The sequence below is a fragment of the Saimiri boliviensis genome, chromosome 18 (assembly GCF_048565385.1).
Source record: "Saimiri boliviensis isolate mSaiBol1 chromosome 18, mSaiBol1.pri, whole genome shotgun sequence".
Taxonomy (NCBI): Eukaryota; Metazoa; Chordata; class Mammalia; order Primates; family Cebidae; genus Saimiri; species Saimiri boliviensis.
In genome coordinates, this window is record NC_133466.1 from 9,550,841 (window position 1) to 9,573,382 (window position 22,542).

A 22,542-nucleotide genomic window follows, 5' to 3' on the forward strand; every position below is an offset into this window, starting at 1 on the left:
TCAGCAGCCGGGAAACCTGCAGGGCGCAGGGGCCAGGCCGGCGGAGCGCCCGGATCCCTTCTCCTGCGGACGGGTTGGAAGACTGGGGTCTTCCCCGACCAGGAAAACCCTCAGTCAGGTCCGCGTCCCCAGCCTCCTCCCCAGCCAGGACCGCACGAGCAAACAAAGGCTGCGCGTCTCGCTGTGGGCCCGCCCCAGGAGGGCGCGCGGGCCGCGACCCACCTGACCTGCACCTGCCGCCCCGCTCGGCGAGGGAGTGGCTGGCCGCACATCCTCCGCGCGAGGATCGGGTAAGTCGAGGGGACCCCACCCAGCCTCCCCGCTGCCCTCCGGGTCTCCAGCCCCGAGCTCCCCGCCCCCGCATTGCAGCAGCGCGCGCCGCGGGCCCGGGCCGCGCGCCGGGAAGCCACCTGCACCGCGGACCGCCCTACGGCGCCGCCTGGGCCCTCTGGACCCCGGGAAAGGCTCGCGGGCGGCGGGGAGGCGACGCCCGGCTCCTCCGGCTTCGCCCAGCGGCTGAGTGGTGGACGCCGGGCAGGGCGCGGGCACGACTTACCCGCAGCAGCGGCCCAGTTGTCGGGCGCGCCCACGTGCGGCGCGGAGGAGCCAGCCAGGCTGCGAAAGAGAGACTGTGCAGGGGCCGCAGCGCGGCCGGGAGCCAGAACCGCCGAGGAAGCGCCGCGCCCGAGAACCAGCGGCTGCCGCGCTTCCCCACCGCGGCGTCGGGGCGGAGCTTGAAGGCTGGGCCTCTAAGCTCGGGGCGTGATTTGAAGGCGGGGCCGGACGCCTGGAGGCGGGCCATAGGCGCGCGGGGGCGGGGCTTCTGGGGGCGGGGTGGAACTGGAAGATGGGACCTGACGCTTGGAGGCAGGATCAAGGGCGGGGCCTGGAGGTGGGTCATTGGTACGGGGGCGGGGCCTCGGCGCGCCGGAAGGGGATGGAAGGCGGGGCCTGACGTATGGAGGCGGGATCAAGGGCGGGGCCTGGAGGTGGGCCATCGGTACGGGGGCGGGGCCTTGGCGAGCCGGGCTGGGCTGAAAGGCGAGGCCTGATGCATGGAGGCGGGTTCAAGGGCGGGGCCTTAAGGTGGACGATCGGCTTGGGGGCGGGGCCTCGGGCGGGGCTTGGGCTTAGGAGCAGGGCTTGGGGAGGGACTCGGCCAGTCCGGGCGGTTCAGTCGCCGCAGCCGTGGAGGGAGGGAGTCGGAGTTTTCTTTAGCTTTCCGCCGTAGGCGTCGCTTTGCAGCCGGGCTGCTCCGGGGAAGGCCTTGTACAGGTGGGCGGGGCGGCGTCCGCGTCTCACCTTGGGGACCCCCGACACGACCTAATGGGAGGAGACATTGGTCAGTGCCGGTCCAAGGTCGTCCGCGCGTGCATCGGCCCTCGGAGGTGCTGTGGAGTCACTCACACAACGGAGAAGCTGGGGCTCCTCGAAGGGTGCGCAGCACCTGGTTCACCCCAACTTTTCCCTCTCGACTACGCCCAAGTCCTCCACACAAGCTCGGGGCTCAGGGGGCGCGGCGGGCTTGGGACCCCCGCTAAGTGGCCTCAGCCCGCGCGGGCCTGAGGTTTCCGACTCTGGGCGACCGGGGAGACGAGATCATTTCTACCTGGACGGAGCTCGTCGCGTGGGCTGTGGCTCGGGAAGCAGACCTTGACACCAGCCTTAGAAAGCATTCCTATCTCCAGACAAACCGCAGCCCCTGCCTGCTGTCCTCTCGAGCGCTGGGACCTGGAAGGTCCAGTCCGACCGCCTAGAGCAGGAGGCACCTAGGCACAGGCCCTGACCCACCCAGCTGCGGCTCCCAATCCGGACTGGGCCACCTGTGGATGAAGGTTGTCATTTCTACAGAGGCCTCTCTCCTTTTAACCCCCAAGCATCCTTTAGAAATGTTCAGATCAGGGCGACAGAGTGAGACTCTATCTCAAAAAAAAAAAAAAAAAATTTGAGTATTCTGACAAGAAATCCGTTTTCTTGGATCAAGTTGTCTTGTCACACTTAAAAGTCTGCTTCGCTGTGATCATCAGTTTAAGACATGCAGAAAGAGCCAGGTCCTTGGATATTAATACTCAAACCAAGTAAGGTGTTTCAAATTTAATTTAAACCTGAACTTTAATCCTTACTCCTCTTGACAATAAAGAAGGCATTATAAATCAGAACACACTATGTGGTTTGGTGCGCCCAGACTGACCTCAAGTGATCCATCCCCCTGGGCCTCCCGAAGTGCTGGGATTACAGGCGTGAGCAACCGTGCCCGGCCTAAGCCAGTGTCTTTTATAAACTAAGTTCTTCTCCACTCATCTTGATAGTAACCACTGGTTCTCTGTTGGCTTCTGCCTCCTTCCCTAAAATATCCATTCCCTTTGCTCTCCCCATGTTCTTCTTAGTGAAGTCCTGTGCAGTTCTGTATTTGATATTTCATCCACTTTGCAATTCACCTTTGTTATTGACACCTGCTTCATCTCCACACTGCATCCTTGTTCAGATTCTTGGTCTGTCACAATCCTTGTTGCAGTTCAGTAGGTGAAGGAAAAGTCAAAGGGTAGAGTCTAAAGCTGATATTGTACGTGGGTGTACCACACATGAAACAGTCTAGAAAAATGTATCACAGAAAAGCTGATGTGGAAGGAAGCACTGGCTCCCTCTGGTGCCTAAAAAACACATTGTATTAGCCAGGCGTGATGGCATGCACCTGTACTCCCAGCTACTTGAGAGGCTGAGGCAGGAGGATCGCTTGAACCCGGGAGGTGAAGGTTGCAGTGAGTCGAAATCGTGTCACCGCACTCCAGCCTGGGCAGCAGAGTAAGATTCTGTCTCAGAAAAAAAAACTGAAACCAAAACCAAACAAACCAAAAACACGTTGTGTGAGATAATCCATTTAAAATATGCTGCATTTAAACCATATTTCATTTTTCCATGGAAAAGTTCATATAGGGGCTAACTTGGGGATTTATTAATAATAACCATATGGCTTACACTTTAAGTGTAATCTAATTTATGCTTAAGTTGAATGTATCATCTCCCTTAGTTTTTACACCAAGAGAGTTACTACATGGTCTCTAGACTCATCAGTGAAGCTGGACTTGCCAAGCACTAGAGACAAAAAGACTTTGTAGTCAGTCCTGGATATGATCCTGGCTTTAGCTGTGAGATCTTGAGCAAGTTAACCTCTCCAAGCCCTTATTTCTTCATTTGAAAAATGACATTGATTCCTTAGGATGCTTAAAGGATGCAGTGGTTTGAATGTGTCCCCTAAAGTCATGTGTTGGAAACATAATCCCCAAGGCAACAGTGTTGCAAAGTGGGACCTTTAAGATCATGAGTGAAGATTCTGCCATCATGAATGGATTAATACCTTTATCAGGGGAGTGGATTCCTGATAGAAGGATGAGTTTACCTTATGCCTTGTGTGCATTCTCTTGCCCTTCTGCCTTCTGCCATGGCAGGGACATACCAATAGGCCTTTGCCAGATGCTACTGCCATGCTTTTGGACTTCCTGGACTCCAGAATTGTGATAAATAAACTTAACTCCTTTTCTGGCTATGGCTGGCTCCTTCTACTTCTCAGGCACATGGGGTGGGACTCACAGTAACAGCTCTGATCCAATTCCACTGGTTCTTTTTAGAGGAAGGACCTATAGCTGGAGCAGTCAACAGAGGCAAGGTCACCTTGTGGCTGCTGCAGCTGTAAACATGGGAAGGAAGTCCGAGGGAGGGCAGGAGATCATATTTTGGAGGAGAGTGCTAGACCATCCAATAAAGGCCAATGGCAGCCCTTCTCATAAGAATGAGAAATGTCATTCTGACCAGCCGTTGACAAGTAAGGGTCATCTAAGTGGGCCACATGCTCATCCAAAAAGGATTGGCTAGAGACAAAAGAGGAAGTGGGTTACACACTTATCCAAAAAGGGTTGGTTAGATACAAAAGAGGAAGAAGAAATAAACGGGACTGGCTCATTTCCTCATGCACTTCCTGTCTGTGACTTTGTCAGGCAGAGCCTGAAGTGCTCTGTGGTTCCTGGGCAATTGCCCATCATTAGCAGAACTGGAGTTTGGCTGCAGAAGGAGGCCAGAGTATAAAAGATACTCAGGAAACTTACTGAAAGCCATTAAAATGTTTTTAGAGCCATAAAAGAAGCCATTAAAATGTCTTAGGAGCTGTGGCCTGAGATGAATGAGAGCATGTTGGATTTAATCAGTGATATATAAATAGGCTGAAGGAAGTTTTTGTTGTTAAGTTTTTTTTTTTGAGACGGGGTCTCATCCTGTCACTCAGGCTGGAGTGCAGTGGCGGAATCACGGCTCACTGCAGCCTTGACCTCCCGGCTTCAGGTAATCCTTCCAACCTTAGCCTCTGAGTAGCTGGGACTACAGGTTCGCACCACCACACCCATCTAATACTTTTTGAATATTTGTAGACAAGGGTCTTGCTATGTTGCCCAGGCTGGTCTCGACTTCTGGGCTCAAGCAACCTGCCTACCTTGGCCTCCCAAAGTGCTGGGGTTCCAGGCATGAGACACTCCATCTGGCCCGAGGAAGTTAAATGCAGTCTAGGTGGGATTCAGACTCCCCCTACCCCAAGTAGATGAAAAAATGGGTGAAAGCTGTGAGTTAAACTGACACTTTGAGGAGCTATCATTGTAAACCAGAAAGTCAAGAAAAACAAATAGCTACACACTGTGATGAAGTAGAAATAACTAGGTCATCTTGTTTAGTTATGTTCCCCCAAATAAAAGAAACTTGAGGCTGGGATCGGTGGCTCACACCTATAATCTCAGCACTTTGGGAGGCTGAGGCGGGCAGATCACGAGGTCAGGAGTTCGAGACCAGGCCGGCCAACATGGTGAAACCCCATCTCTACTAAAAATACAAAAATTAGCTGGGTGTGGTGGCACATGTATGTAGTCCCGGCTATTCAGGAGGCTGAGGCAGGAGAATCACTTGCACCTGGGAGGTGGAGGTTGCAGTGAGCTGAGACAGTACCATTGCACTCCAGCCTGGGTGACAGAGTGAGACTCTGTCTCAAAAAAAAAAAAAAAAAAAAAAAAAAAAAAAAAAAGAAACTTGAGCATTCCCATACTTTACTGATTCCCTAAGGAAAAGCAGCATTACCACTTATGACTGCAGTGCTTACTTATGTCAGGAGATATCAAGGGACTTCTTTTCCCAGGTCTGAGAGGGGCATGGTTTCAAAGGCAGGAGTTTCCCAACTCCACGCCTCCATCCGGAAACCAGAAGGGTTTCAACTGTAAAGTTATTTGTCTGGATTTTTGGCATGCAGGCTAGGTAGAGAAAGCCAGGTGAGGCTCCTTTGTCCAAAAAAACTCGCCAAAAGCTCTGGGAGGAGGAGGCTCTGTAACTCAGAGTTGTGGGCCAAGCAGCCAATTTGGCGTCAGAGTCAAAGATCACTCCAGAGGAAGTTTGAAAGAACTTCTCTCATTGGACATGAACATGAATGGAGAGGGAATAACTCAAGTGCTAAAACTCCAGCTGCTCCTACCTGTATGAATTCCCTCTCTGGGTCCCTTCCCATGACAGTGTGGGAGCTTTCTTTCTCTCTCTCTCTGTCTAATTGCTTTTCTGCACGCTCTTTGGGTCCACAATGTTTATTCAAACGGCAAACTCACCGTGCTTCTGGGGCCCCTTTCCCCATTCTTCAGGGTTAGCGAGGCTGGAGTAAGCCATAATTGTGCCACTGTGCTCCAGCCTGGGCAACAAAGCAAGACCCTGTCTCGAATGTAAAAAAAAAAAAAAAAAAAAAAAAAAAAAAAAAAAAAAAAAAAAAAAAAAAGGCCCAGGGAGTCACTGAAGAATCACCCTGGACTGTAGTTCATAGAGGGGTATGCGTAGGTTGAGGAAAGACATCTGCATGTGTTGCAGTAAGACGTAAAGTTGAGGCTGGGCATGGTGACTCACGCCTATAATCCCAGCACTTTGGGAGGCTGAGGTGGGCAGATCCCCTGAGGTTGGGAGTTTGAGACCAGCCTGGCCAACATGGAGAAACCCCGTCTCTACTAAAAATACAAAATTAGCTGGGCGTGGTGGCACACACCTGTAATCTCAGCTACTCAGGAGGCTGAGGCAGGAGAATTGCTTGAACCTGGGAGGTGGAGATCGCACCATTGCACTCCACCCTGGGCAACAACAGTAAACTCTGTCTCAAAATAAATAAATAAATAAATAAATAAATAAATAAATAAATAAATAAATAAAGTTGAGGTGACTGGGCAACCTTGCAAACATTCTGGGAAGGAATGCAGAATGCGACACCCAGTGGAAAAAATCTGGGACATAATTATGCCCCAATAAAAGAAGATATTCCTCCTGAGTCCTTCAAGCTCTACTGCTTCATAAGAACCAGCCAGGTGCAGTGTCTCATGCTTGTAATCCCAGCACTTTGGGAGGCTGGGGTGGGCAGATCACCTGAGGCCAGGAGTTTAAGACCAGCCTGGCCAACATGGTGAAACCCCATCTCTACTAAAAATACAAAAAATTAGCTGTGTGTGGTGGCAGGCGCTTGTAGTCCCAGCTACTTGGGAGGCTGAGGCAGAAGAATCGTTTGAACCCAGGAGGTTGTGGTTGCAGGCGCACTCCAGCCTGGGTGACAGAGTGAGACTCTGTCTCAAAAAAAAAAAAAAAAAAGAAAAAGTATAAGAACCAATAAAAATACACTCAAATATAACAAAACAGAATGAGTTGCAAAGAAAGCCTGCAGAGCTAAGGAAATAGAGGATGAAGCATCATCCTTACAGAATTAAAAAACTGGAAATAGTACAGTGGGTCACACCTATAATCCCAGCACATTGGGAGGCCAAGGTGGGTGGATCACGAGGTCAAGAGATCGAGACCATCCTGGTCAACATGGTGAAACCCCATCTCTACTAAAAATAAAGCTGGGCATGGTGGTGTGCGCCTGTAGTCCCAGCTACTTGGGAGGCTGAGGCAGGAGAATTGCGTGAATCCAGGAGGCAGAGGTTGTGGTGAGCAGAGATCACGCCATTGCACTCCAGCGTGGGTAAAAACTTCGTCTCAAAAAACAAAACAAAACAAAACTGGAAATAGCAAGGAATGGCTGGAAAATGGTGGAGCTCTGACTCCACTGTTGCAAAAGCACTCACTATGCCAGTGGTTCGCAAAGTGCAGTCCCAGGACCAGCAACGTCAGCATCTCTGGGAACTTGGTAGAAATGAAGTGAATTGGTGTGGGGAGGGGAACCAACAACCCGTTTCCATCAGCCCTCCAGGTGGTCCCGATGGCCACGAAAATGTTCTTCTCCCTCTCAGGCTAAAGAGTTGGGCATAGCAATGTTGTTGAGCTCCAGATTCCAGAACTAGAAACACTTTTCTCCCAGGGAGATTCTAATGGACATTCGTTTTCAAGAACAGAAAGAGAATCAGGTTGGGCGCGGTGGCTCACACCTCTAATCCCAATTCTTTGGGAGGCTGAGGCAGATGGATCACCTGAGTTCAGGAGTTTGAGAACACCTTGGCCAAGATGGTGAAACCCTGTTTCTACTAAAAATACAAAAATTAGCTGGGCGGGGTGGTGGGCACCTGTAATCCCACTACTCACTCAGGAGGCTGAGACAGAGAATTGCTTGAACCCGGGAGGTGGAGGTAGCAGTGAGCCAAGATTGCACCACTGTACTCCAGCCTGGGGGACAGAGTGAGACTTCATGTCAATTAAAAAAAAAAAAAAAAAAAAAAAAGGCTGGATGTGGTGGTTCATGCCTGTAATCCCAGCACTTTGGGAGGCCAAAGTGGGCCAATCACAAGGTCAAGAGATCGAGACCATCCTGGCCAACATGGGGAAACCCTCTACTAAAAAACAAAAAATTAGCCAGGTGTGGTGGCGTGCACCTGCAGTCCCAGCTACTGGGGAGGCTGAAGCAGGGGAATCACTTCAACTCAGGAGGCAGAGGTTGCAGTGAGCCAAGATGACGCCACTGCATTCCAACCTGGTGACAATCAAACCACGACATCACTTTGTTCATTCATTCCACCAACATTTATTAAACATCAAACTCTGAGGCAGATGTTTACCAGTTTTGCACAACTTTGTCACGGAGCAGCTGGCCTTGTGGCTCAGTGGCATCTGGAGGCAGGAGGGCCAAGTAGACAGGGGTCTCAGCCCCCTCCTCCACAGTCCTGGTGCCGAATTCCTTATTCATGTCTGTCTTCACTCGTCCTGGGCAGCACGCATTTATGAGAATCCTATCAGCTTTCCTCTTCTCATCCAGATGCCTGGCCAGGATCCTTGATAAGACCGTGACCCCCAACTTGGACACCCCATAAGGTAAGTTGGGCCAGCCTTCCCTCTCATGCACCTCATTTTTTGTGTCCTCGACAAACTTTTTCATGAGATCCACCAGGTCTGCCTCTGTGAGTGTCTCACTGCGGAACTTTTCCTGCAGATCTTCACTGCAGTTTTCAAAAGCCCTTAAACACTGTAAACTACTGATATTCACCACTCTCCCTAAAACAGAATGAGAGAAATATGAAAGCATATCACAGAGATACAAACCATTAGTTGAATATACCAAACATACAATAGAGTCATGGTGCAGGTTTGTTTGTTTGTTTGTTTGAGACAAGAGTCTCACCCTGTCGCCCAGGCCGGAGTGCAGTGGTGTGGTGTCATCTCTGTTCACTGCAACCTTCGTCTCTCAGGTTCAAGCAATTCTCCTGCCTCAGCCTCAAAAGTAGCTGGGATTACAGGTGTGCACCGCCACACATGGCTAATTTGTATTTTTAGTAGAGACAGAGTCTCACCATGTTGGGACAGGCTGGTCTTGAACGCCTGACCTCAAGTGATCCACTTGTCTTGGCCTCCCAAAGTGCTGGGATTACAGACATGAAGCCACCGTGCCCGTCCTTGTGCAGATTTAATTGCTGATTAAAAATGAAAATGTGACTGGACACTGTGGCTCATGCCTGTAATCCCAGCATTTTGGGAGGTCGAGAGGGGCAGATTGCTTGAGCCCAGGAGTTCAAGACCAGCCTGGGCAACATGGCAAAACTTTGTCTCTACTAAAAATACAAAAGTTAGCTGAGTGTGATAGCTTGTGCCCATGGTCTCAGCTACTCAGGAAGCTGAGGTAGGAGGATCACCTGAGCCCAGGAAGTAGCGATTGCAGTGAGATGTGATCACACTACTACAGTACACTTCACTCCAGCCTGGGTGACATGAATGAGAATCTTTCTCAAAAAGTAATAATAAAATTAAAAATATGACTATAGAAGGCACAATATGCACTATGGGTTTTAATTTTTTTGGTCCCTATTCTCCCAAGGGAAGAACACACCTCCATCAGTAAGAAGGGCTCCCTTTCACAGGATTCTCTGAGAGATGGGTGAGGTAGTAAATTTGTAGATTTCCCCAGGAAGTTTTTTTTTTTTTTTTTTGACATGGAGTCTTGCTCTGTCATTCCAGTCAGGCTGGAGTGCAATGGCATGATCTCGGCTTACTGCAACCTCCCCGTCTTGGGTTCAAGCGATTCTCCTGCCTCAGCCTCCCAAGTAGCTGGGATTACAGGTGCCTGCCACTATGCCCAGCTAATTTTTTATATTTTTAGTAGAGACAGGGTTTCACTGTGTTAGCCAGGATGATCTCGATCTCTTGACCTTGTGATCCACTTCTCTTGGCCTCCCAAAGTGCTGGGATTACAGGCACGAGGCACCGCACCCAGCCCCCTGATTTTTTTTAAAGACACAGTCTTGCTCTACCACCGAGGCTGGAGAGCAGTGGTGCAATCTCCACTCATTGCAACCTCTGCCTCCCGGGTACAAGCAATTCTCCTGCATCATCCTTCCCAGTAGTTGGGATTACAGGTGCCCACCATCATTACTGACTAATTTTTGTACTTTTAGTAGAGATGGGTTTTGCCATGTTGGACAGGCTGGTATCGAACTCCTGACCTCAAGGGATCTGCCTGCCTCAGCCTCCCAAAGTACTGGGGTTACAAGTGTGAGCCACTGCACCCAGCCTAAGATTTTTTTATTTTGTTCTGTGAGACAGGGTCTTGTTCTGTCACCCAGGCTGGAGTGCAGTGGCATGATCTCGGCTTACTGCAACCTCCGCCTCCCAGGTTCAAGAGAGTCTCCTGCCTCAGCCTCCAAAGTAGCTGGGAACACATGTGTGTGCCAACACGCCTGGCTAATTTTTGTATTTTTTTAAAGTAGAGATGAGGTTTCATGTTGACCATACTGGTCTTGAACTCCTGACCGCAAGTGATCTGCCCACCTTGACCTCCCAAAGTGCTGGGATTACAGGTGTGAGCCACCATGTGCCCGACCCCCAGGCAGCTTTATAAAACCATTCCTCCCCGGCATACACACTCCAAGTGCTTGTAAACTTGCTTTCCAAGGACAGTGCTCTCACCCTAAGGACTAACGCTCTCAATTTCCTAGGCACACCCAATTTTCTAGGGCCTCAATTCCTTAGTGCCACAACCAGCAACAAGCAATCCCTGGGGATGACTCTGTCTGTCTTTCATTATAGATATTTCACATGTGGAATGGGCTGTTTCTTCATCCTGGTTTTTGTTTCATTAATTTTTTTTTTTTTTTTTAACACAGTCTTACTCTGCCACCCAGGCTGGAGTTCAGTGGCATGATCTCAGCTCATGATAGCCTCCACCTCCTGGGGTCACGTGATCCTTCTGCCTCAGCCCCATAAGTAGCTGGGACCACAGGCACATGCCACCATGCCTGACTGATTTTTATATTTTTCATAGAAACAGGGTTTCTCCATGTTGGCCAGGCTGGTCTTAAAGTCCTAACTCAGGAGATCTGCCTGCCTCGGCCTCCCAAAGTGCTAGGATTACAGGTGTGAGCCACTGCACCTGGCCTGATTTCATTATTTTTTAGTCCATATTTAATAATACTCATATTCATTAAATTACAAATTATTTATGTTGATCATAATTCACAGCTACTAAATTGTGCTCATAGAAACAAATATACAGGCCAAGAACTATACAACAATTTGAAGTGCTGGTGGAGGTCCAGAAACCAGTAAACGTGTTAACTTACACATTTCACCAGTATCGGACCCTACTAATTTTGGTGGGTTCTTTTCTTATATATTATTCTGAATGGATGGTCTCTGCTTCCAATAGGATCTCTAGATTTTTTTTTTTTTCTTTTTAAGATGGAGTCTCACTCTTTTGCCCAGGCTAGAGTGCAGTGGCATGATCTTGGCTCACTGCAACCTCCGTCTCCTGGGTTTAAGCGATTCTCCTGCCTCAGCCTCCTGAGTAGCTGGGATTACAGGTGTGCACCACCACCCCCAGCTAATTTTGTATTTTCACCATGTTGGCCAGTCTGGTCTCGAACTCCTGACCTCAGGTGATTCTCCTGCCTTGGCTTCTCAAAGTGCTGGGGCTGCAGGTGTAAGCCACTGCACCCAGCTGGATTTCTAGATTTTATTTCATTTTCTGAATGGTGTTCCCCACAGGTGCACATTGCAGGGGAGCTGTACGTTCTTGGGGACCCTAATCCCACAGGAGATACCCTCACTCTGTCCTTGAAAACTAGCACCTCACTCATCCTCCGAGGTACTTAGTACTATTCAGTATTTCTTTCCTTCTTTCTCTCTCACCTTCAAAGGTGAAGTGTATGTATGTATTTCTTTCCTGTTATAGAGAAGTTGCAAGAATAGTTCGATAAACATCCTATATCCTTCACCTAAGTTCACTAACTGTTAACGTTCTGCTACATTTGCTTTTTCCTTCTGTCCCTTTTTCTCTCCAAGTTGGTGATATCATGAACCTTCATCTTAAGCACTTTAGTATTATGTATGGTAGCAAGGACGTTCCCCTACATTACTACAGTTGTGACCACATGCAAGGCATTTATCATTATATAATACTATTATCTAAAATATAGCCCATATTCAAATGTCTCCAATTGTTCCAATAATGTTCTTTTTTTTTTTTTTTTTTTTTTTTGCTCTGTCGCCCAGGCTGGAGTGCAGTGGCGCCATTTCGGCTCATCGCAAGGTCCACCTCCCCCAGTTCAAGTGATTCTCCTGTCTCAGCCTCCCAAGTAGCTGGGATTACAGGCATGCACCATGATGCCCAGCTAATTTTGTATTTTTCGTAGAGATGGGTTTTCTCCATGTTGGTCAGGCTGGTCTTGAACTCCTGACCTCAGGTGATCCACCCGCCTTGGCCTCTCAAAATGCTGGGATTACAGGTGTGAGCCACCGCACCCGGCCCCAGTAATGTTTTTTTTTTTTTACAGTTTTTGTTTGTTTTAATCCGGGGTCCAAAGTGGGATCATGGATTGCATTTAATTGTCACATCTCTTTCATGTATTTTAATGTAGGGTAGTTGACAATGACCTTTTTTTTTTTTTTTAAAGATTCTAGACCATTATTTTATAGTATTTCACTCAAAGTGGATTGCTCTGATTTTCTTATGATTAGAGTCACATCAGTATTTTGGCCAGGAATACTACGTCACTGGTGGTGTGTTCTTCACTGCTTTCTAAACAGCTTTGTTCTCAAAACCTTGGCGGCTACAAGGAATTAAATGTGAAAGGGAAAGGAAGAAAGAAAAACACAGATCACAGAAGCTGTGCCTTCGAGGAAATAAATCCTCTTAAGGGGAGGAGGTGTCCCCTTTGATCTGAGGGCACAGCTCTGGGAGAGAGGCCAGGGGCTGACAGTCAGCGTCGTCAGCCAGATGCTTCATCTGAGAAGGGCTGCACCCACACCGCCCTCTGCTGAGGTCCAGGTGGCCCTATCAGTCCCGAAACACCTGCTGCCTTTCTCTAGAAAGAGTAGGCAAGTTTCTCCCTCTAGTGGCTTAGTAGTTGCTTGGCCTGTTTACTCAGAATCTTGAACAAATAAGCAAGTCAAATACAGATGGTCCCTGCCTTATGATGGTTCCACTTAGGACTTACTGGCTTCACTGATTACATTTCACTTTCAGTACAGATTCAGTAAATTACATAAGATACTCAACACTTTATGATAAAATAGGCTTTGTGTTACGTGATTTTGCTGGGTCATAGGCTAATGTAAGCATTCAAAGCACCTTGAAGCTATGCGAGGCTGACCTATGGTGATCGGTTGGTCAGATGTGTTAAATGTATTTTTTTTTTTTCTTTTTTGAGACAAGATCTTGCTCTGTCACTGGAGTACAGTGGTGCAATCACAACCTCCCGGCCCCAAGCAGTCCTCCCACTTCAGTCTCCCAAGTAGCTGGCACGTGCCACTATGCCCAGCTAATTTTTTTATTTAGAGATGGAGTCTCCCTATGTTGCCCGGTATTAAGTACATTCTTATGATATTTTCTTTTTATTTTTTTCTGAGACAGAGTCTCACTTTTTCACCTAGGCCAGAGTGCCATGGTCCAATCTTGGTTTACTGCAACCTCTGCTTCCTGGGCTCAAGGGATCCTCCCCACTCAGCTTCCCAAGTACCTGGGACTACAGGCGTGTGCCACCATGCCTGGCTAATTTGTGTATTTTTCTTGTAGAAATGGGGTTTCCCATTTTTAACCCCATTTTAATGGGGTTAAAAAATGGCTTTTAATCAGTCTTATAAGTGAAGAAAGTCATACGCTACAAATCAAGGGGCAATGATGCCCAGTGTTTTGCCACCTGGTAAACATGAGGTTTATTAACAAGTCACATTGGTTTTTTTTGAGAGAGAGAGTCTTGCTGTGTCACCTAGGCAAGCTGGAGTGCAGTGGTGTGCTTTCGACTCATTGCAGCCTCCATCTCATAGGTTCAAGCGATCCTCCTGCCTCAGCCTCCCAAGTAGCTGGGGTTACAAGAGTGGGCCACTTCACCTGGCTAATTTTTGTATTTTTAGTAGAGACAGGGTTTCACCATGTTTGCCAGGCTGTGGCCAAAGGCTGACCTCAAGTCATCGCCTCCTCTATCTCAGTCTCCCAAAGTGCTGGGATTACAGGTGTGAGCCATCAAGCCCAGCTGACAAGTCACATATATTCTCAATGTGTTGTAAACCAGCGATTCCCACTTCAGGAAGTAATGTTACTTAGAATTGATTACAGACGGTGATTCACCTGCTCTGGGCTAATCCCTGAGCCCCACCCTCCCCAGAGGTTTCCATTAGCTTTCAGAATGGCTTGATTTACTTTCTTTCTTACTTCTTTTTTTTTTTAGATGGAGTCTCACCCTTCGCCCAGGCTGGAGTACAGTGGCATGATCATGGCTCACTGCAGCCTTGACCTTCTAGGCTCAAGTGATTCTCCCATTCCTGCCTCTGAAGTAACTTTGATCACAGACATGAGCCACCACATCTGTCTAATTTTCAAAAATCTTTTGTAGAGATGGGGTTTTGTTATATTGCCCAGGCTGGTCTCAAACTCCTAGGCTCAAGTGATTCTCTTGCCTCAGGCTCCCAAAGTGCTGGCATTACAGGTGTGCCCTATGGTGCCCAGCTGGTTTACAATCATCTGGTGCTGTAAGTCTTCACCAGAATGAATTATCATAATCTGATGGAGTGGAGAAGCCAAGAAACCTGATACAACTTCCTGTTCTATTACTACCTGTCTGTGTTTGCTTCTTTGGGCCTCAGTTTCCCTCTCTTCAAAGTGGAGGGGTAGGAATACCTCCACTTGGGAGGCTGCAGCAGGAGGATTGCTTGAGCTCAAGACTTTAAGACCAGCCTGGGAAACATGGCAAAACTTCCATTCCTTTAAAAAACAAACAAACAAAAAGGTTTATCACTGGATGCAGAAACTTCTTAACCTAAACAGGTGCATGGTGAGAGTTGCATTTGTACTCTTATACTCGATCAGTTTCTTAGTGGGATGGGAGTATAGAAAGCCTGTAGGGAGAACTGCAGGTGCCCTGAAAGGGGATTGAGGTTTTTTTTGAGACGGAGTTTCGCTCTTGTTACCCAGGCTGGAGTGCAATGGCACAATCTCGGGTCACTGCAACCTCTGCCTCCTGGGTTCAGGCAATTCTCCTGCCTCAGTCTCCTGAGTAGCTGGAATTACAGGCACGGGCCACCATACCCAGCTAATTTTTTGTATTTTTAGTAGAGACAGGGTTTCACCATGTTGACCAGGATGGTCTCGATCTCTTGACCTCGTGATCCACCCACCTCGGCCTCCCAAAGTGCTAGGGGATTGAGTTTTAAAGGTGTCTTTAATACCTTGCAGCTCTCAAGTTCCCATTCCAAAATTTATCAGAAGAAAACTTCCCAACATGGGGTAAAAGACATCCCTACCATGCTGCATCCCTAGCAGCCACAAAAAAGATAAAAGCTTTCTGTTCAAATCTGGAGAGAGCCCCACACATATTTAATAAAAAAAGCCAGGCATAGTGGCATATGCCTGGAGTCCCAGCTACTCAGGAGGTGAAGGCAGGAGAATCCCTTGAACCCAGAAGACATGGGTTGCAGTGAGCCAAGATCCCACCACTACCCTCCAGCCTGTGTGACAGAGTGAGACTGTTTCAAACAAAACAAAAAAACCCACCACATTTCTAATAAGAACCACAGTTCTAAGAATCCACAGTTAGACACAGTTAACTTCTTGGGGAAGAAAATCCTCAAGGAAGCCAGCTTCCCTGTCTCCCAGCAGAGCTCTCATTTTATATTTCAGATTCTTTGCTAATGGCTGTCTCCCCAGCCAGACTCTCAGCTCCACAAATGAGATAATCCGTGTCTACACTGCTCACCATTGCAAGCCCAGAACCCAGCATAACACCTAGAATACAGCAGGCACTCCAATATTTGTCGGAAAAGTATAATGGTAACATTTACTGAATTCCTGCAGGCATAGGCAAGGTATTTCCTAATAAAGAAAATTTCTAGGCCAGGCGCAGTGGTTCACACCTGTAATCCCAGCACTTTGGGAGGCAGAGGCAGGTGGATCACTTGAGGTCAGGATTCGAGACCAGCCTGGCCAACATGGTAAACCCCATCTCTACTAAAAATACAAACATGAGCCAGGTGTGTTGGTGTACACCAGTAATTCCAGCTACTTGGGAGGCGGAAGCAGGAGAATTGCTCGAACCCAGGAGGCAGAGACTACAGTGAGCTGAGATCACGTCACTGCACTCCAGCCTGGATGAAAGACTCCGTCAAAAAAAAAAAAAAAAAAAAAAAGAAAAGAAAAAAAAAAAGAAAAAGAAAAAGAAAATTTATTCTGAATTTTCTGAATCAACTTCAGAAAGTTTGGTACAAGAAGAAAGGAATACAGGGAAAGTCGTGATGCTAGAACAGATACCAGGGTCCAGAGAGGAGCTAGATGTGGGCCCATCACCTTGGAGGGCTGGTGGATTCCTGAGATTGACCAGAGGCAGGAGGCCTTTGGGGACTCGGAGCATTCTGCATTGTGACATGTCATACATACCTTTGAAAGTTAAAGCTAAGGCTGGGCACAGTGGCTCACGCCTGTAATCCCAGCACTTTGGGATGCCGAGGTGGGTGGATCACCTGAAGGTCAGGAGTTCCAGACAAGCCTAGCCAACATGGTGAAACCATGTCTCTACTAAAAATATAAAAAATTAACCAGGTGTGGTGGCAGGTGCCTGTAATCCCAGCTACTCAAGAGGCTGAAGCAGGAGAATCAACTGGACCCAGGAGGCGGAGGTTGCGGTGAGCCGAGATTGTGCCATTGTACTACAGCCTGGGCAACAAGAGCAAAATTTCTTCCCACCCTGCCCCCCTGCCCTCTGAGAAAACCCCCCTAAAACTTAAAATATTGGAATGAGAAGCCAAACACTATGGGAAAATGAAGCAATTTTCTATTTTTCCCCTTCAGAGAAATAGCACCCCTGAGTGATTTCTGCAGGGCAGCCTGCTCCTGGGAGCCTGTGGCCCACTTCTTACTGAGAGATACAACCCAACTGTCCACACACTGGACTTACCATGAGGTTTCATTAACGGCAGCAACTCGTTGCATACGTTTCTAGTGGCAAAAAAATTTGTCTTCAGTGTCAACTCAGCTTTAACATCAAAGGGTATTGGATCAAAATCTTTCAAACAGAGAAAGAAACAAAAAGAGAGTTGTATTTTCCCCTCTGAAACTCACACGACAAAGTGGATCCTAACTCCTAATGACTAAAGGAAAAACAAGTTAACTTTAAAACCATTTTTAAAAATGAGGTCGTTGATTCTCAAACTTTAGTGTGCATCAGAATTACTTGCAGAGTCTAAAACACAGTTTCCTGGGCCTCACTGCAAAGGGCTGGGGTGAGGGCTCCGGAATTTGCATTTCTTTTCTTTTCTTTTTCTTTTTCTTTTGTTTTGAGATGGAGTCTCACTCTGTTGCCCAGGCTGGGGTGCAGTGACTCGATCTTGGCTCACTGCAACCTCCACCTCCCGGGTTCAGGTGATTCTCCTGCCTCAGTCACCCAAGTAGCTGGGACTACAGGTATGTGACACCATGCCTGACTAATTTTTGTAATTTTTGCAGAGACGGCATTTTGCCATGTAGGCTAGGCTGCTCTGGAATTCCTGACCTCAAGTGATCCACCCACCTTGGCCTTCCAAAGTACTGGGATTACAGGCATGAGTCACCACACCTGGCCTAAGTTTGCATTTCTAAGTTCCCAGGTGATGTGACAGCTACTGGTCTCCAGCCACATCTTGAGAATACTTGGCTTTGACTACTACTTCTTAAACTTAAAGGAGGGAACTGGGGATTCTGTTGAAATGCAAGTTTTTTCTTTTTTTGAGACAGAGTCTTGCTCTGTTGCCCAGGCTGGAGTGCAGGGGTGTGATCTCTGCTTACTGCAATTTCTGCATTCTGGGTTCAAGGGATTCTTGTGCTTCAGCCTCCTGCGTAGCTGGCATTACAGGGGAGAGCCACCACGTCCAGCTAATCTTTGTGTTTTTAGTAGAGACGAGGTTTCACCATGTTTCCCGAGGTGGGAGGTTCTGCCTTGCCATGAGTGCGCAGGTTAGCAGTTGCTATTGGTCCATTCATTCCCCACACCTTGAGAGGCAAGGGGAAGTCCCTCCACCTGTTGTCCAGGAAGCCAGGTATTTAGTCACTAATCTCTCAGGCCATGGCTGTGGGCTGCTTTAGGTAGTGTTAACCCCCAGTCCTGCATCTCAGCTCCCAGAAAGCCGGCAGGCTGAGTTGCAGGCGCGAGTAAAAGAAAGTCTCAGGTCCTCATGCACAGCCACGCAGAGTGCCCAAGGCCAAAGGGATGGACAGAGACTTCTGCTCCCCCATCCTTCATTTTACTCCCTGTCTCTTAGGCTTTTCTTCCCCACTAGGTTGGAAGGGAAGCTGGCTTGTTTATCTCCCTGTAGCAACTTTTTTTTTTTTTTCCCTGAGACAATCTAGCTCTGTCGCCCAGGCTGGAGTTCAGCGGCGCAATCTCGGCTCACTGCAACCTCCGCCTCCCAGGTTCAGGCGGTTCTCCTGCCTCGGTTTCCCAAAGCGCTGGGATTACAGGTGTGAGCCACCACGCCCGGCCGGTAACTTTCTTGAGTAGTATTTAGAGTAAGTAATCTCCGGATCCCCGCCCCTCTCCTTAAGGAAGATGCTCTTAAGACGACAGGCACATATTTTGTAACAAACAAACTCCCCGGAGGAGGGAATGAAGGCTCGCTTCCTTTTTGCCCGTCTATCAAAGCTCTGCATTAAACAAACTGTGAAGTCCACCAAGTGCAAGTCCGCGCTAATCTTGTCTTAGCGATTAATTTCCTTTCTCCAGCAAATGCCTCCGGGCGTCTATGAATGGGCCCTTTGAAGGAAAGCGAAAGCCCAAAGCGAGCGGAGACCCTTTCTTTAAAAAGAAAATGTTTCTTGCGTTGGGAGGAAAGCTGATGAACTCTAGCAGGGCGTTGCCGGCTCCCTGGAGGCCAGTGTTCCTGCACAGAGCAGCGGCTGACAGTTCGGGGAAGGCCCGGGGCCGCGCACAGGCTTGCACAGGCCGGCGGGCGGGGCGCGCTGTGTCCGTCGCCCGGTCCCACCTGGGGTTCAGCGGATTATGGAAAGCAAAAACCGCCTCGCGGGAGGCGAGGGCTGACCGCATGCTGAGGGGCCAGCGCGCCCTCCTCGGTCACTCAAGTGGATGGGTGGGGAGCCTGCGGCTAGCCGCCCCGCACCCTCGGAGCGCTCCAGGGCCCCCCGCACCCAAGCCTTGCACCTACCCCGTAAGATGCCCGCGTTGTTGACCAGCACATTGAGCCCTCCGTACTCCTTGCGCAGGAAGTCGCGCAGGGCGCGGATGCTCTGCAGGTCGTCGATGTCCAGTTGATGGAAGCGCGGGCTCAGGCCCTCCGCCTGCAGCTGCTGCACGGCCGCCTGGCCCCGCGCCACGTCCCGCGCCGTGAGCACCACGTCCCCGGAGAACTGCCGGCACAGTTCGCGCGCGATGGCCAAGCCGATGCCCTTGTTGGCCCCGGTCACCACCGCCACCCGGCTGCAGGACGACATGGCTGAGCGGGGCGCGCGGGACACCTGAGTGGAGGGCGCACTGGCTTTCGGACCACCTGGGGCGCGCCCCGTGGAGCCTGGCCAGTGTCAAAGCCGCCGCGCAGACTAAGTTCTGCGATCCAGTGCTGCGAGTCTTAAAGAACGAGGCCCTCGGTCTGGGTCCCTCCCCTCCGAGGAGGGGCAGTCTGTGCTGAAGATTTCGTAACGTTTCAACTCTCGGACCCGCCCTGTGCCCACGCTGCGCCCTTCTGGATCTGGGCAATGAGCCGCCGGGTGATCTGGGAGGTGCGCTTTCCCAGAAGCCAAATCCGACCGTGATGGGTCAGTCGGGGGCTCCAGATTCATGGCAGCTGGACTGAAGAAATTATTTTGGGAAAATCCCGAAGTGAGAAAAAGAAGTGCTGAGTAATTTTCTTGGGTGCGCGCCCATTTTGCTCTGCAAGATTTGAATGTTTGCTTTTTCCTAAGATGCAGTGACTTCGCTTAGACATAGTAACTGCTTCTCTGGACAGAGGTCCCCTTGCTTGCTTAAAAGGAACTCAGGAGAGGGAATTAGATGCCCTGTGAGCACATTAGCAGTTGTGGGCAGGTGACATCACTCTGGGATTCCCAGTGGATGTGCCCCCCAAGTGGGAGGGAATGTTTTTATTTAATCCTGGCCTAACTCCTGTGGGTGCTGAAAGTGTCTGCATTTAGGTTTGTCCAAGGAGGACATAGATCTGTAGAGATCTGGATTGATGATATATTCTCACAGTGAGATCTGTGTACTGGCAAAGAAAGTTAAACTGAAACAAAATTCTCAAAGGTGTGTCAAGCCGTGGGCACAAAATTAGAGCCCTATCCGTCATCTTCAGTGTAAATTGAATTGTTTGATCAGTGACTTTGGGATTTGGGGAGAGCTATGACATCATCATGACTCCTCAGCCTTTTCCATGCAGAGCTGGCTAACCTGCCTGTGTCTCTGTTTCTCTGACTCCACCTTCTCACTCAAGGCCTTACCTGAGGTCCCGGAGGTGGGCGCCTGCTGTGATCTCCGACTTCACCTCCTCCAGTATTTCTTTCCTTTTTCTCCTAAGGATCGTTTGGAACCGTTTTAGGGATACAGAGCTATTTAGGCATTCTACTTCTCGTTCTTTTTTTTTTGAAACAGGGTCCTGCCGGGCGCGGTGGCTCAAGCCTGTAATCCCAGCACTTTGGGAGGCTGAGGCAGGTGGATCACGAGGTCGAGAGTTCGAGACCATCCTGGTCAACATGGTGAAACCCTGTCTCTAATAAAAATACAAAAAAATTAGCTGGGCATGGTGGCACGTGCCTGTAATCCCAGCTACTCAGGAGGCTGAGGCAGGAGAATTGCTTGAACCCAGGAGGCGGAGGTTGCGGTGAGCCGAGATCGCGCCATTGCACTCCAGCCTGGGTAACAAGAGCGAAACTCCATCTCAAAAAAAAAAAAAAAAAAAAAAAAAAAAAAAGAAACAGGGTCCTTTCTGTTACCCAGGCTGGAGTGCAGTGCTGCAGTCGTGGCTCATTGTAGTCTCAATCTCCCGAGCGCAGGTGAGCCTCCCCTCTAGCCTCCCAGATAGCTGGGACTACAGGTGTGCCACTGTCATGCCTGGCTAAGTTTGTGTGTGTGTGTGTGTGTGTGTGTAGAGATGGGGGTCTTGCTGTGTTGCTCAGGCTGGTTGAATCAGGCTGGTTGAATTCCTGAGCTAAACTGATTATCCTCAGCCTCTCAAAGTGCTGGCTTGTGTCACTGTGCCTGGCCTAGTTCTTCTTGAGTGACCTTAATTTCTGTTTTTTTTTTTTTTTTTTTTTTTTTTTTAATTTTTTTTTAAAAATAAAGCACTGATTCTGTTTTATCATTTGGTCAGAAAACTAGACAATCCACCAGCCCAGGAGGGGACAAGTAGGCTTAATCCCCCTCCTCATCATCTCTGGCTCCAGCTTTACCCTGGCCCTTCTCGGCATTCTTCCTTTTCATGTGGCCCAGGTGGCCACCCCCATAGGGAGAGCTGAGGGAGAAGTCCATGTGCTTCTGGGAATCCGGGTGAACAATGAAGGACCGGATGTTCACCATCTGCTCGCAGACCCTGCTATGGCGCTGGCAGATCAGCATTGCGAGCATGGTGGATGGACTTGGCCAAGCCCAGCTTGAAGACCTGGGTCTGTGGGCATCTAAGAAATCATCCATCTTCTGGCCCAAAATGTAATCCAGCTTCATCTTGGCCTCATCCAGCACCCCAGCGCGAACCAGCCACTGCAGCAGGGTGTTGCCTTCGAACAGACACTGTGGGTCCTTCTTGTCAAGGTCAGTAGCTCCCGGGCGGCCTTGTGGATCTTGACCAGGGTAAATTTGACCCTCCAGACCTCACGTTTGCTCTGGAGCCCATACTTGCCAATCAGCTTCAGCTCTTGGTAGAGACAAGATTTCTTTTTTTTTTTTTTTTTTTTTTTTTGAGACGGAGTTTCCCTCTTGTTACCCAGGCTGGAGTGCAATGGCGTGATCTCGGCTCAGCGCAACCTCCGCCTCCTGGGTTCAGGCAATTCTCCTGCCTCAGCCTCCTGAGTAGCTGGGATTACAGGCACACGCCACCATGCCCAGCTAATTTTTAGTATTTTTAGTAAGGACGGGGTTTCACCATGTTGACCAGGATGGTCTCGATCTCTTGACCTCGTGATCCACCCGCCTCGGCCTCCCAAAGTGCTGGGATTACAGGCTTGAGCCACCGCGCCCGGCGAGACAAGATTTCTTGAAGGGTCTCTGTGGGGTCACATAAGTTTTGCGACAAACCCAGCTCCGGGCCCCTGACATGTTGGCTCCACCTGCCTCACCTGGGCCTAAGTGCAGGCCCCAGTCACTGAGAAAGAGCTCAACATTTTAATATATTTCATCTAAGGTGTTCGTTCTATCAACACAAAGTTGTTCATAATATGCCCTTATTTTAAAAATATTGGTAATGATCCTACCTGTCATTTCTGAGACTGGTTTGTGTCTTTCGTATTTTTTTCTGATCTGTCTGGCTAGAGGTTTGAATTGTTTTAATTTTCCTCAAACTTTTGGTTACACTGATTCTCTCTCTTTTCCTGAATATATGAATTTCTGCTCTGATCTTTGTTTCCTTTCTTCTGCTTACTGGATTTTATTTGCTCTTTTTCTGATTTTT

General features: G+C 49.1%; 2 protein-coding genes and 1 pseudogene across 5 annotated transcripts in view; all 3 read right to left on the bottom strand.

Annotated features, from left to right (window-relative positions):
* Positions 1–729, bottom strand: part of DOP1B (DOP1 leucine zipper like protein B) — a 119,271-nt gene extending 118,542 nt beyond the window's left edge. For 2 of the 3 annotated variants that reach the window (XM_074389299.1, XM_074389300.1), the window contains exon 1: positions 557–729. The gene's annotated coding sequence lies outside the window, so the exon portion shown is untranslated. The remainder of the gene's footprint in view (positions 1–556) is intronic. The other variant, XM_039480412.2, reaches the window with a different exon arrangement.
* A 7,255-nt stretch (positions 730–7,984) lies between these two features.
* CBR3 (carbonyl reductase 3) lies at positions 7,985–19,706 on the bottom strand. 2 transcript variants are annotated; one of them, XM_039480413.2, is made up of 3 exons: positions 19,096–19,617; positions 16,857–16,964; positions 7,985–8,475 (listed from the first exon to the last, which is right to left on the bottom strand). In XM_039480413.2, exons 1-3 carry the CDS (start codon positions 19,379–19,381, stop codon positions 8,039–8,041), a joined length of 831 nt encoding a protein of 276 aa, XP_039336347.2. In that variant the 5' UTR covers positions 19,382–19,617; the 3' UTR covers positions 7,985–8,038. The 2 variants fall into 2 exon arrangements, with proteins under 2 accessions (XP_039336347.2, XP_039336348.2); XM_039480414.2 differs by lacking the exon at positions 16,857–16,964 and having other exon boundaries at positions 19,096–19,706.
* A 1,584-nt stretch (positions 19,707–21,290) lies between these two features.
* LOC120368437 (small ribosomal subunit protein uS4-like) lies at positions 21,291–22,199 on the bottom strand (annotated as a pseudogene).
* Between the last annotated feature and the right edge of the window lie 343 nt (positions 22,200–22,542).